This window comes from Elgaria multicarinata, chromosome 1, assembly GCF_023053635.1.
Source record: "Elgaria multicarinata webbii isolate HBS135686 ecotype San Diego chromosome 1, rElgMul1.1.pri, whole genome shotgun sequence".
NCBI lineage: Eukaryota > Metazoa > Chordata > Lepidosauria > Squamata > Anguidae > Elgaria > Elgaria multicarinata.
The window spans coordinates 178540064-178555209 of NC_086171.1; the positions used below are offsets into that span (position 1 = coordinate 178540064).

General features: G+C 46.0%; 1 protein-coding gene and 1 non-coding gene across 2 annotated transcripts in view; both read left to right on the forward strand.

Annotated features, from left to right (window-relative positions):
* The first annotated feature begins 1928 nt into the window (after positions 1-1928).
* The window catches only part of LGR6 (leucine rich repeat containing G protein-coupled receptor 6), a 175080-nt gene continuing 161862 nt past the window's right edge, over positions 1929-15146 (forward strand). The window contains exons 1-2 of the mRNA XM_063140345.1: positions 1929-2057; positions 2689-2981. Of these exons, the coding sequence (XP_062996415.1) occupies positions 1929-2057; positions 2689-2981 (422 nt within the window). The remainder of the gene's footprint in view (positions 2058-2688; positions 2982-15146) is intronic.
* On the forward strand, positions 6291-6362 carry TRNAA-UGC (transfer RNA alanine (anticodon UGC)). Its single transcript has one exon. It is a non-coding gene; the product is annotated as a tRNA-Ala (tRNA).

Here is a 15146-nt window from a genome sequence, read left to right on the forward strand (position 1 = left end):
CCTTATACAAATCTATGGTGTGACCACACTTAGAATACTGTGTACAGTTCTGGTCACCACACCTAAAAGAGGATATTATAGAGCTGGAAAAAGTGCAGAGAAGGACAACTAAAATGATTTCGGGACTGGAGCATCTCCCCTATGAGGGAAGGTTACATCAACTGGGATTGTTTAGCTTGGAAAAAAGGAGGCTAAGGGGAGACATGATAGAGGTGTACAAAATTATGCATGGTATGGAGAATGTGGAAAGGGAGATATTTTTCTCCCTCTCTCAAAATACTAGAACCCGGGGTCATCCCATGAAGCTGATTGGTGGGAGATCCAGGACAAATAAAAGGAAGTACTTCTTCACACAGCGCATAGTTAAATTATGGAACTCACTACCACAAGATGTAGTAGTGATGGCCACCAATTTGTATGGCTTGAAAAGGGGGTTGGATAATTTCCTGGAGGCAAAGGCTATCATGGCTACTAGCCCTGATGGTTGTGTGCTATCTCCCACATTCGAGGCAGTAAGCCTGTGTGCACCAGTTGCTGGGGAACATGGGTGGGAGGGTGCTGTTGCACCATGTCCTGCTTGTTCATCCCTGGCCGATGGCTGGTTGGCCACTGTGTGAACAGAGTGCTGGACTAGATGGACCCTTGGTCTGATCCAGCATGGCTCTTCTTATGTTCTTATGTTCTTAACTGTTTGTTGAAGAGTGAATTTCATTAGGTGTTGCATGCATGCAAATGACACGTGCTGAAATCACATTTTCTAGGCAACTGTTAAAGATACAGGAGCCCAATATGGTCACCCTATTGATTCAACCTTTTAGAATGGGGGGGAAAACCCTGTGAAACCAATAATCCATCAAACAATTGGCAGTTGGAGGGAAAGGTGGTGCGGGTGGTGGGGGCATGGCCCTCTGGGATTAGGACACTAGGCAGACTGAATTTGGGCCCTGGGCCTGAGGTTCCACATCCCAGGCCTAATAGTACTGGAGAGGGTTAAAACTACATAAGTAAACCTGCAGGTATTTGTAGAGAAATCACTTTGTGTGATGAAGAGCAAAGGAATGCGGGAAAAGGTAAATGCACTGGAAACAGTTTAATTAAAAATGCACGGAAACAAATCTCTTGGCTGTGTTGATGTGTTAACTGTTTGACTGATTGTTCAAGCTGTTGCTTGTTCTTAACTGTTTAGAGAGAAACAGTTATTTAATCAGCATCTTTGAAATAAGTCGCAAACATCACTTTCTTTTGTACTATACATCCCAGTGCTTGCACATTAAATCATTTGGGTTCACCTGCCTCTGGTCTCTTCCCTGGACTAAGAGTTAAATTTACTGGATGGAACTTCCTCAGGTTCTTTACATCACACATTGCACCACTAAAGATGCTGTGATGTACTTGAAGGGCTGATATAACAGTGTGTGGGCCTGTTCAGACAACATGCTAAGCCACGGTTAGGCCGCTAACCCTTTTGCAGCAAATGGTTAGTGAGCATGTTTGAACTGTGGTTATGTAGCCACCATGGGTAGGAATGGTTCACATGACATGCTAAGCCACAATGTTTAGCTCGAAATGCTTAACCAATGTGGCTTAGCATGTCATCTCAACACAGCCTGTGTTCATATGGAGAACAACCAAGCAGTGCCAGCTACAGGTTCTACAAGACTCCATAAGTGGGCGGCCCTCCCTGAGTGAGTCCAGCTTCTCATTGCCATGGTCACCAGCTGCTATTCCTCCTTATTCTCCTACTACTTGCTTGCCTGACAGGCAGCGAGACCCTAAGGAAGCAGACAGTGGCATCTACTGCTTCTCCTTCTCACCACTACTGCTTTCTCAGCCAGAGCAAGAGTCAAGTGAAGAGGAGGAGCAACTCCAGAGGGCTCTTATATCAGTGGGCCCCTGCTGGGATGTGGCCCCCTGGCAAGTGCCCGACCATGCCTACCTCAGGTGCTGACCCTGTGACCAAGGATCTTGTGGAAGAACAATACATTGATGGTAGCAGATGCTTCTCTGGACTAGAACCCACTTTGTCAGCTGCACAAAGTATTTTCTCCAGTCGGCGGGTAGACATGCGTCAGCTTAGATAGACTACAACTCCCAGCATTCCTGGTCGATGGCCATGGTGGCTAACTCTGAAGTCCAAGATACCTGGAGGGCACCAGGTTGGGTGAAGGCTGACATATATGAAACCAGTACTGGGTGGGGGAAATATAAACAGTCAGGCCAAAAGGTTGTGAAATGGAAGGGGTAGCAGCAGCCTGTGACATGTCGCTGCTTCCCTCTTCTTTCTTTTGTATACCCTGCCCCCCTCTCCCCCTCCCCTCTCAAACTCTCTCTCTCTTTTGAAAATGTTTCCAAACAAATTCTTGAGCTACTAACAGGTCTCCCACCCACCCCAACCCCCACCTTCCTTCTGAATGAAATTCCTGCCAGCTCTGAAGGAGGGAGAGGGAGTGCGGAGAAAGTTTCTCTGACTCCTCCCATGCGAGTCTCTAACGCCCAGCCCAGCCCAGCCCAGCCCAGCCCGTGTGAAACCCAATAACCGAGATCATTCAACAATGCTTTCCCTTCACGGGCTGCATCCTCGCTGCACCAAGGAAGAGCACGGGAGATCCAGAGGGTGCTGTCCGGGGGAGTTGCTGTAGGCTCGTTCTTTCTTTCCTCCCCGACCCCGCTTCCCTACATTGCGCGTAGCAGCAGCAGCAGCAGCAGAGATCAGAGGGCGACCAGAGTTGGGACAGGCGAAGCATCCTCTTCCTCGGCAGGCTGGCTCCAGCTGGACTCGGAATGGACCAGCTGTGGTTGCCCTGGTGGCTCCTCTTGTCCTTTGCAGGCACCCTCCGCGCCGTATCCGTGGAACAGGGAGCAGCGCCTAACTGCCCACCTCTCTGCCACTGCGAGGAGGACGGCATCATGCTGTCCGTGGACTGCTCGGAGCTGGCGCTCGCTTCTGTTCCTGATGGCCTGAGTCCCTTAACAGCCTACCTGTAAGTACGGACCTATCATTTCCCTGGCTTCACTTTCACTGGGTGACATCGAGAGAGAAGGGGGGAGGGGGGGGAGAGAGAGAGTTGCCTGCCTGCCTGCCTGCCTGCCTGCTATCTTTGTGCTGCAATTTATTTATTTATTTAAAAATCAAAGTTTCTCCTGGCAAATTAAAACCAAGGAAAACTAAGAAAGGAGAAGGCTATTATGACAGAAGAGCCCATTCTCATTCCCCTCCGTCTCTCGCCTTTCCTCCAAACCACACACACACACACCCGGACCCGTTGCTCCCCTTGTGGTCCTCTAGAAAGCCTGTTTATATTGTGATGTTCTGCATGCTTTACTTCTTGATTGCTACGGATCAGAGGAGACAGAGCTTGTTTGCTGGGCTGATTCTGATTGTTTGGGAGCATAATGGTGTATTTATACTGAGTAATTATTGCAAACTGCTATGGGATCCCCCTTTCAAACATTTCAAGAGGCAGCGATAACTGAGGGGCATCGCAGGCTCTGGGAACGTGAGGATCCAACTCATTCCCAATGAGCTGGAAAGTGAAGGGAGAGGGAGGGGAGGGGAGGGGAAGGGAGGGAGGGGGGGATTCCAGCTCTGTTAACGTTGACCGCGAAAAGAAGGCTGAAGTGTTTGGCTTCCAAAGAGCATCGAGAACTCTGACGTTTGGCCCCAGCCAGGTCTTCCCTTTGGAGAGTTGTTTGCTCCTTGCTGTGTGGCTGCAGTTTGGCTGGGGAAGCCTGGGCGCTGCTTTCCTGCCTCTCGGGAGTGGAACTTTTGCTTTAAGTCAGAGAATCTAAGACCCAGTCTGAAAGACACGTTGTAACGCCTAGACAGTTTAGCAAACACAAAACTGACCTGCGCTGAAGCAGCGATGGAAAGAACCGGGCTTCGCTTCTGCTGCTGCTGCTTCTTAAATTCAGGAAGACAAGGCTGGGTGGTTTGTTTGTTTTTGGTGGGGGGACTGCCTGAACGACTGTTAAAATTTATGCAGGATGCCAGGAGTGCTCATGTTTGGCGAACACTAAGCAGTGCTTACCAGGCAGTGTTGTCTAGTGCTTAGAGCAGAGAAGCTGGGAGCGGACTTGGCTTGGAGTCCTAGTGTGTTTCTTTGGGGAAGATTGTTCGCCCACCCTCTGTCTCCTTAAGCTGGGTTATCTCCTTGGGAAGAACCTTTAAAGGGAAGATACTTGATCCAGCCCAGATATTCTTTTTGTGGTGTCCCAAGGGATGTTACCAGTGTCCTTTCCTCAGTCCCCCAGGCCTGTGCTCTCCGCCTTGGCATATGACAGCGGGAGATGCCCATGTGCTGCGGTAACACTGTGTTGAGCCCCCTAGAAAGAGTCAGCTGGGAAAGCGAGAGACCATTTCGGAGGGATGCTTTCCTCACTAATTGGGAGGCATGACACACAAGGGATCCAGCTGGAGTAAACTGTACACACCCATGGTACCCTGAGGATATTGGCTTCATGGAGTGCTTCACATCCAGAGGCTCTCTGCAAACGAGTTTGACTAAATCAGTAACTCCAGCTCAGGAGCTCGAGTCTGCAGAGGGAGGCTGCATTAGGCCGAGAGAAGATGTGAACAAGGCTGAAGTTGGTTCATTTGACACAGAGTTTCATGAACATCTCGAATAGAGGACTGTTGAGTCCCCCCCCCCCCCAGCAAAGAAAGCTTTGGGCGATCCCTTCTGTGACTGGGAGCCTACCCTCCTGTGAGATGCACCAGTATTCCCTCTGTTGCAAAGCACAGGTTTTGCACAACACGCTTTTAACATGTGATGCCCTCAGGCGGCACTTAGGAATCCTGCCATGGGTTGTACGGGTGGCCCCTTGCAGCCACTTACTGTGTCATTTGATATATGATGCTAATCTAAAACGTGCTGTCAGGGGACCCCATCTGCCTCTTGATTCATCCTCATGCATCAGATCTGTGCATCTTCTCTTTTAAAGCCCCGGAGGAAACGCTTCCCCTAGATTTGACCAAAGGCAGTCCTAGACACAGAGCTCCACACCTCAGCCTTCCATCCTGTTACTTTGCAGCCGCAGCTGCTGCTTTCCATCTCAAGGCCAACTTTGGACCGCCACAGCCGCTTGACGTGGTTGGCAGGACGGGAAGAGGTACTGTAGATCAGCACCCCATTTATGGCCAGCGACAAATGCCCGGTGCTGAACTAACCTCGCGTTTTGCACCTGAAATCTTGGCCACAAGGTCATCTCAGCTACCTGTTTGCACTGAGGCTGGAATTCATGCAAGTGAGTCCCATAGGGGAGAGCCCCACATAAGCCAAGGACAGGAACGCAAACGGGTATCAAGTGCCTGGACACTTTGCCTCGGCACTGTGCAGGAAGTCAGAACTATACTGTGCAGGGCAGAAAGGCAAACATGCGCTTGCTATCTTGTGGGGCACAAATCTTTGGGGGAAATTTGAAGTACAAAACAGTGCTCGCTCCCCCGCCCCCCAAGTTAAGCTTCCCTCTCTCTCTGAAGCAAAATTCTCTCTTGCTATTAATTTATTTACTTATTAAATGGATTCAGGGCACTGTTGCTCATAGAAGTGTATGAGGTATTGTTTGCCTCTTAGTCATCACAAAGTTTTGTAACTCTTGTAATTCTAGCAAAATTGCCAGATACCATACAACGTATTCCTGAAGTAGTCACCAAAAGAATAGTGCAGCAATCATGAAGATTACAACATACTTTAAGACTTTCCATTTCCAGAGATGCTCAGCACATTTTTCTCTGACTAGGACAGATCAGATCAAATATTAGGTACTCGCTATCGATCCATCACTATTTCTGAGCGAGCCTTTCTGAGGAGGGGTGGGGCAGCAGGCTGGATTGCTATTTGCAATGTCTACTGTAGTCACACTGTAAATTTTCTAGGACGTTCCTCTCCTCCAGTAGCCTAGTTTGGGCATGCGGTGGCGCCCTTGACAGCTCTTTGTAAGAAGCATCTCTCTGCTGCACTGTAGTATTTAAACTCTCCAAAGTCCATCCTTCAAATAGAGCAATTTACCAGCTGCAGGGTGGCTTTTTCTTTTACAGTCCTGCCTGTCCTTCTGTGCACTTCATGGTATACAGGGATTTCTGCTGCATTTTCCAAAAGGCACTTGGATGCCATCATGTAAATGAATGAGCTCAACTCTGTGTGCTTTCAAACAAGGGCTTTATTATGCAATCACTCAGCCTCATTCACAGAAATTTATGGGCAGCAGTGGGGTGGGGGCGGGGGCAGCATTTGTCACCTTCCTGTGGCTTCTTCCATCTTTTTACTTGCCACATAAAACCACTCTGTTTTGCGGTTGTAGCTCAGTGGTAGAGCGTCTGCTTTGCATGCAGAAGGTCCCAGGTTCAATCCCCGGCATCTCCAGGTACGGTAGGAAAAGCTCCTACCTGAAACCTTGGAAAGCTGCTGCCAGTCCATGTTGAGAATATTGGTCTGGATGGACTAATGGTCTGTCTCAGTATAAGGCAGCTTCCTATTATCTCTTCAAGACGGAGAGAAAGAAAAGTTGCACAACAACCTTCCATGGGTAGTGCTTGGAGCCCTCTGTGTGGAAGCACCCTTGAAGATGGCATGTGTATGGGCTGGTGATGATAACCGGGATCTTCCTCATCACTGCCTTGGCATCGCTATATCCTGTAGAGTTTCCCACCCACCCCTCTCCTTAGGCCACCAACATGGGCTATCAGGGGCATCGCAGTGTAAATTAGTTTGGGCACCCCAATTGAAACTTGATTCAAGGGGGGCAATCTAGTTAGGCCAGCTTTACTTCTGGGGGCCTAAAACCATTCAAATGCACATACTATAAATCAGTATAGCAACCAATGCCTAAAGAGGAATGCTTTAAAACTATGAAGAATAGTTACATAGTTTTAAAGATTTATTTTAGGCACACTGCTGGTTTCCAGTTTCTAGCCATTCAACTACCCCAAAGGATTACTTTCTCAGTAATTGGGCAAAAAAGGAAAAAGTCAGTAATGCAAGATAGGATAAGCTATTAAGCTGAACACCAGGGTTGGTGGTGGTGGTGGTGGTGGTGGTGGTGAAACCTCTTTCAGCCTGAGAGGCTACTTCCATTTGGGAGAAGCTCTTGCTGCAGTGGGGGATAGTGGCTCCAATGTCAGTGGGGCAGTGAATCCGCTCCGGGTTTCAGTCAGAACTTTTACTTTTGTAAAACTACTGGTATATCTTTTTAAAATTTCCTTTAGATTGCCCTGATGAAGGACTCTATATAGTCCGAAACACATAGGCAATAATAAATCCTTTTGGACACACTCCTGGTTCCAGCCTTTTGGCTTTTTTGCTCACTCGTTATCTGGGGTTTCCTTTCTCTTTCGGCTACTTTCATTCACAAGCAGTCAGAACTCTAAAGTAGTTATCCAAATTGATTTGCTATTCTTTGCACCTTGGACAGCTGTTCTAGAGTTCTGGCTGGTTCTGAGTGAAACCCGGAAAGGATCCAACGCCCCACTGACATTGGAGCCACCAGCCTCTACTATCTGGGGGGTGGGTACAGTCTGGGGGCAGTGATGGTGGGGCTAAAGGCAGAAAAATAAAAATCCCAGCATGTTTTAGCTTAAAGTTCCTCCTGCTATTACTAAGGAGAGGCACTTCAGCCCTTTAGATTGGGAAAAAACAGCAGAAACGCTGGGAAGCCATCAAATGATTGGACGTTGGGGGAAAGGGAGCAGGGGAAGAGGGCATGGCCTTTGGGGGATGCTGAGAAGGCCAAATTTAGCCCTGGGGTTTGAGCCTCTGCACCCCTGCTGAAGGCAGATGTAATATTAAAAGGAAAGTTACGCCACTATGAATGTTGCCCGTTCTCTTCTTACATTAACACCAGTCTTTACCCAACTCAGCAAATTTAATAATTCTTGACTTCCCATTCTTGCTTACCTCCTTCAGTGCTACTAGTGTTGCCACACCTGAGGGGAAAAGGCACAAGGCTGTCACCAGGGGTCGGTGTCCTTGGGCTCCAGTACCACAGAAGGACCCACCGCCATGCCCTGGCTTACCTCTGCCACTCCTCACCACCACCGCTGCCACTAGCTCACCAGCAAAGCAAACGAGAAGCAACGGTAGTGAGCAGCTGTAGCAGCCATTGCTCACTTCCTGCTCTCTCCTTCTGGGTGGCAGTGAGGATTGGGCCCAATCCACTTTCTTGTCCACTTAACATGGGTTGGGGTTTGTCACTCCTGTGCAGTTTCAGCAGGAATTCGGTTCAGTAGGTGCTCTTAAAGAAGTTTACGGATGGCTTCAACATTCATCACTTGTCTCTGGAATTTCACAGCCTGCCTGCAAATCTGAAACCCATGTGCCACCTTTCCATTCCCTCCCTCCCTCCCTCCCTCCCTCCCTCCCTCTCTCTCTCTCTCTCTCTCTCTCTCTGTGTGTGTGTGTTCTCTGTTATTTCTCATGTTGTAGCATAATGTAGCACAAACTGGTCCTTCTCCCAGAAACTAGCTTGGCTCTGGCTTTCCCCCTGCCTTTCCTGTTGCCCAGTGGACATGCTAGGACCGAACTATGACAGACATTTGGCAGAAAAAACCCACCAGAAAGCCATAATCTCTAACACCAGCATTAGTTGTGGGGTAGGCTCTGCATAGCATACGGCCACCTCCATTCCTTCATAGGGAGGGGCAGAAATATTCTCACTACATTCAAGTGATAGCACTTTGACCAGCTGCCGTTAGGCCATCAACCAGCCTTCCCCAACATCATGCCCTCCTGATGTTTTGGATTTCATGTTGGCTGGGGCTGATGGGAGTTATAGTCCAAAACAACTGGAGGGCACCACGTTAGGGAGATCTGGATTAGGAACAGCAACATGCTAGGATTTAACATGACAAAATAATGAATTAAGGCATCTGTATTTATTGTGTTAAATGTACCTACCAATTCTGATAGTTTCTCCTATTTCAGTCAGTCCACAAATTCTTCCAGTAACATTTGTCAGATGTCAGTTTCTCTTATGGCTTGTTTTAGCACTGTAGCACCACACTAAACCCACATTCTAATATATGTGGATCAGAGCCAGCCCTACCATCGGGCAGAGTGAGGCAGTTGCCTCAGGCAGCAGATGCTGGGAGAGGGCAGAAAGGCATTGGAGGAAAGAGTTGTGTGTCACATGGCCTGCCTTGTTCACCCTAAGCTAGTTTGATGCCTTCAGGTGCAGTGAAGGACACTGCCGCATCACCAATGTAGAAGAAAGATTCAACTGCCAGTCCAGTTGGCTTTTGTACACCGAATGGGAGGGGGCAGCATCTTATTCCTTGCCTCCAGAAGCAAAATAATTTAGGCCACCCTGGGTGTGAATGCTAGTTTAGTTGGGGCATGCAGGAGGGTCTTTTCTGTGACTGCACAGAACATCAAGTCCAGCTTTTTGTTCACACAGTGGCCAATTAGCTGCCCATGGGAAACCCACAAGCAGGACATGAGTGCAACAGCATCCTCACAGCCATGTTCCCCAGCAACTGGTGAACACAGGAATACTGCCTCTGATTGTGGATGTACCATATAGCCATTAGGACTAGTAGCTATTGGCAGCTTTATCCTCTATGAATTTGTCCAGTCCTCTTTCTATGCCATCCAAATTGGTGGCCATCACCACAACTGGTAGTAGTGAGTTCCATAGTTTAACTATGTGCTTTGTGAAGAAGTGCTTCCTTTTATCTGTGCTGAATCTTCCACCAATCAGCTTCATGGGATGATCTGAGGTTGTAGTATTATGAGAGTCAAAAACGTCTCCCTTTCCACTTTCTCCATTTTGTACATCTCTATCATATCTCTCCTCACTCACCTTTTTCCTAAGCTGAATAGGCCCAGGTGTTGTAGCTGTTTCTCAAAGAGGAGTTGCTCCAACCCCTTGATAATTTTAGTTACACTTTTTGTCACGGTTTCCAAATTCTACAATCTCCTTTTTTTTTTAGGTGCAGTAGGTAACCAGAATTGTACACAGTATTCCAAGTGTGATCGCACCGTAAATATGTACAAGGGCAATATGATATTGGCAGTTTTATTTTTAATTCCTTTCCTAATTATGCCTAACATGGAATTTGCCCTTTTTACAGCAGCCACAGACTGGGTCTAAATTTCCATTGAGCTGTCCACTACAACCCCTAGATCTCTTTCTTGGTCAATCACTGATAGCTCAGATCCCATCCGCATATTCATGAAGGTGGGATTTTTTGCCTCAATGTACATCACATTACACGCTTACAATGAAATGCATTATGATGCCCATCTTCCCTGTTTGGAGGGATCCTTTGGGAGCTCTTTGCAATCCCTTTGTGCAAGTTTGTGCTCCCTTTGTACTCTTCATTTGGGCAAGACTTCCATTTCCTGAAGGAAGCCTTATTTTCTCTAGTCCAGTTGTCGAACTCTCTCCCATGGCCCTCTCTCTTTTTAGCTTTTGCTGCCAGGTGAAGACAGTTTCATTCAAGTAGGCTTTTTGTTAATTTTGGTATTTTAAGCCAACTCTGCTGTTTAACTCTAGGAACATAGGAAGCTACCTTATAGTGGCCTAGTTCAGAAGTCAATTTAAACCACGGCTTTAACCATGGTTAAACAACCATGGTTAAATTGCTTTAACCATGGTTAAAACCGTAGTTTAAAGTGTCTTCTGAACCAGGCCACTGAGTAAGACCATTGGTCCATCTACCACAGTATTATTAATATGGGCTGGCAACATCTGTCCAGAGTGTCAGGCAGGAATTTTTCCAGCCCTACACTGAACCTTGGGACCTTCTGTGTGCCAAACATGTTTTGCCATTGAGTTATGACTCCTCTTGGTGTAGCTATGGCCCTCTCTCTCTCTCTCTCTCTCTCTGTGTGTGTGTGTGTGTTTAGTGTTCTATTGTTTCAACTGAAGAGTTTTACTTTTTTATGTTATTAGCTGCTACTAATATGCTGTTTTATGGAATTTTGTGCTTTCATGGAAAACCGTATCTGGTGTGCCCTCTGCCATAACTGGCTCCTTTATACACCCATCTTAACTGAGGATGCATTTAAATAACCACCGGGGTTCACAAACGTCTACCCCTTGACACATGGTCACATGGAAATTGTGGGGTGGGGGGACTTGAATAGAATGTGTATGTTGGTTCCGGAAGCCATGATGAGCTAATTGAATGAAACTACTGCCATGCACATGACTTAGCTTTCAGTAAGTATTAGGAAACCAGTTCTCATGTAAACTTCTGGAGCTTTGTGTGACATCACCATCTCTATGGTATGCAGTACATTCCTAGATGTTTTCTTGTTAGGACTCCTAATCAAAGTGTTTAGCAATTGCCTCCCACATCAATGCCCTGCAGAATCAAGATCAAATTGTACAATTCCATTGCTAAAGAGTTTTTTCCCGTAAATATAATACTTGTATAGGCAAGATTGCACAAATGCATTTAGCTGGCCTTGCAGCAGCATGGTTAGTATTTAGAGAGATCTAAGAATGAGAAAGAGGCACCATGTTTCAGGTTTTGGTTGGTTTTGTGCTTGGTAATCAGAGCTACAATCCATCATGTGAATAGGAAGAAATCACATGTAGCATGATGTCGCATTGGAACTGGGTCTAGTCATACTAAAGTGAGACATCTTATGGAAAGAGAGGCACAATGGGGGTACAATTCAAGTCATGCCATACCAGCTGTCACCTTACATTTTGTCTCTGGCAGCAGAGAGTTCTCATGATCTCCTGGAAAATGAAAGAGCAGCTGGGTCTGTTTGCAGCAGAACATTGTGTGTGATTTTGTGGCACTAGTATCCCATGCAGCTGGAGAAGTGAGACATGTAGATTTTATAGACACTTGAATTCCATGGTCTTGCTATTTACTGTTTTACTCTGTACAGCACCATGTACATTGATGGTGCTATATAAATAAATTAATAATAATAATAATAATAATAATAATAATAATAATAATAATAATAATGTGGCCAGCCCTACCATTAGGCAGAATGCTGGGGGAGGCAGCAAAGCGTTGGAGGAGAGAGTGATGGGCCCTGTGATCTGCCCTGGGCTCCCTAAGCTCACCTGCTGCCTTTAGGTGTGGTGGAGGATGCTGCCCCAAGGCTAGCCCTACCATTAGGCAGAGTGAGGCAGCCACCTCAAGTGGCGGATGCTGGGGGGCACCAAGTGGCAGCAAGGTGTTGAAGAACAGAGCTGTGTGTGTATGTGAGTGTTCAATAGTTCAATATTAGCTCTGCTGTGCTGCCTTTAAGCTGTTTTGTTTTCGTTGATTATATGATTGTAAGAGCACAGGAAAAGGTGAGTACATCACCTCTGTATTTTTTTTAAAAAAATAATCAGAAAGTTCACAAACTGCCAGGTAATGCTTGAGAGTGTGGTCATCCTTTCAGTGGTCTTCCACATTTTCTCTCCCCTGCCAATACCAGTAGGGAGGTGGGCAGGTTAGTGACAGACATGTAGCTTGATCCTATATATTTTTATTCAGAAGTAAGTCTCATTAAATTCAATGAGATTTACTCCCAAGTTAGTGTGCATAAGGCTGCGGTCATCTACATGTCCATGTTCAGATACATGTCCTTAAATCTCCCAGTAAAAAGCCAAGGATCCAGGATAGAATGTACATCTTCTCTACTAGCTATGGTTTGGACCTTTGCAGGCAAGCCAGCCTGACACCCACAAAGGTTTGGCTTTAGAGGGAAACATTAATCTGAGCCACCCTTTGATAGTCAAAAAGCAGGTGTGGAAAATGGGCAACAAAAGTACATCTTGGGAAGCAGACGTACCCTGAGCATAACTGAGTAGTTTTTGATGCACTTAGTGCACAATCCTATGCATCTTTCGACAGAAAAAAGTCCTACAACTCCCAGCATCCCACAGCCTGCATGGCTGGCTGGGGAATGCTGGAACTTGTGGGAACTTTTTCTGTCTAATCATGAAAAGGGTTGCACCTTGTTTCTACATTCTTTTGGATGTTCCAGCCTAGGCTTTTCCATGTATAAAAAGAACATAATACGTTGCCAGCATAAGCTCTCTTCTACACCATTGGTTGTTTGTGCTTTTCATAGATAAAGAATTCCCTGCAGCACGTTTTAGTTGTATTTCTCCAAGCTTCCTTTGTAATCAGAAAGCTTACCTAATTGGTTGATACTTGGCCTTCATTCAATAGGGAATGCCTAACATAGAAAACCCTCTCTGATTTCTTGGGAAATATATCCACAAAGACACTCCTTGTGGGTTAACTGGCCCATAAGAAGTGGGACTTACAACAAACTGCTGCAGTGTGGGATGCTTAGTATTCCACCCAGCCAGCCAAGTCCTTTTCCACAGTCCTCCATTCCATCACCACCACCACCACCACCACCACCCAATTTTCTGCTTTCTCAGTCAGCAATCTATCGCCACTGAGTCTCATTGGGCTGCTTTTGTTTTTCTCTCTCATAAGAATATCCCCTCCCCTCCCCCCCCGAAAAAACATTTTTTTAAACTTCTGCAAACCCCAGAGTTCTGCCCAAGACTGCTTGATACCTCCTTGTTGTTAATGGTTGGGACTATTTGGCCTATATAAGGACCGTCACTTATGGCTGAACATCAGAAATAGAGAGAATGCTGATATTGCTTATACTGGACTAGTTTGCACCTAACAGCAAATTAATTAATTAATTAACCCACAATTTGTCATTTACGAGTGGGAGAGAATGGGCATGCTGCCTGCAGTGCATCAGCCTCTTCCACTATTAATCAAAAATCGACCATCGACCAGGCTCTGTCTTCATGGTGCTGGGTTGGCACCGCCTCCCTCCTCAACCCTGAGCTTCCCTTCTCTCAGGGCAGTGTCGGGTAGTCTCGATGCCACAGAGGGAGTGTGGGGTGTATGGGAGGCCATCTCGGTCCCAGAGCCGCCCCTCCCTCTTCCTGGTGGAAGGCAACCAATCGCTGGTCGCCTTCCACCAAGCTCTGACCCCAGGTTAGCCCCGGATTGGCTGCGGAGCGACGTTACATGGTGGAAGTGCCGTGTTGACGACACTCCCTTTGAAAAAGTCAGGTCAAATCCCTGACTTTTTCAAAATGCACCATTGTGGGGAACCCCTGTAGTGGGTGCAATCCTGTGCCTGTGTCATCTTACAGGTGGAGCACAGATCCACAGCCACCGCAGGCTTTTCCCCACCTGTAGACAGCCCCTCATTGTAGGTTGTTGAGCCGAAAGTGTGAAACTAGAGCACAGTTTTGTTTAGGGGCTAAATAACCAGCAGTCAATGCATGGTTTGTTGTTGGGTTAACTGCTGGGCTGTTCAGTCCCTAAACAACCCAGCAATCTGGGTTAACATGTCACACTCAACAGCCTACATGCCAATTCATCATAGGTTAATCATTAATAGCAGAAATGAGGAGGGCATGGGAGGCAATTCACTCCTGCTCGTTCTCATTATTATTATTATTATTATTATTATTATTATTATTATTATTTACATTTATATACCACCCCACAGCCAAAGCTCTCTGGGCAGTTCACAAAAGTTAAAACAGTAAACATTAAAAAGTATACAAAATTTAAAAACCATCAGAAACATAAAAACAACAGTATAAAAACAACAGTGCCCATTTAAAAAACAACAGTTCTGGGGTCCGTAAGAAAACAAACTTAGCAATATTAAATGCTGTTAAATGCCTGAGAGAAGAGAAAAGTCTGGTCATTATTAACCATATGATATCATTAGGATATGGTTGATATTATTATTGATAATAGCTATATCATCATTGCCTCCCTAAATGATTTCATTATCCTTCAAGAACTATGACTGCCCCTCCCATTTTTATTTTTGGCCTTTAGAAGCATGTATAGATTTATCTTTTCAATTTAGCCTTTTAAAATGCGTAGGGTGTTTTTTTGTTTTTTTACATTTTAATATTTTTACTGTTTTAAAATTCTTGTTTATATTGCTGCAATTATTATTATTATTATTATTATTATTATTATTTATTTATTTATTTATATAGCACCATCAATGTACATGATGCTGTACAGAGTAAAACAGTAAATAGCAAGACCCTGCCGCATAGGCTTACATTCTAATAAAATCATAATAAAACAATAAGGAGGGGAAGAGAAAGCAAACAGGCACAGGGTAGGGTAAACAGGCACTGGGTAGGGTAAAACTAACAGTATAAAGTCAGAACAAAATCAA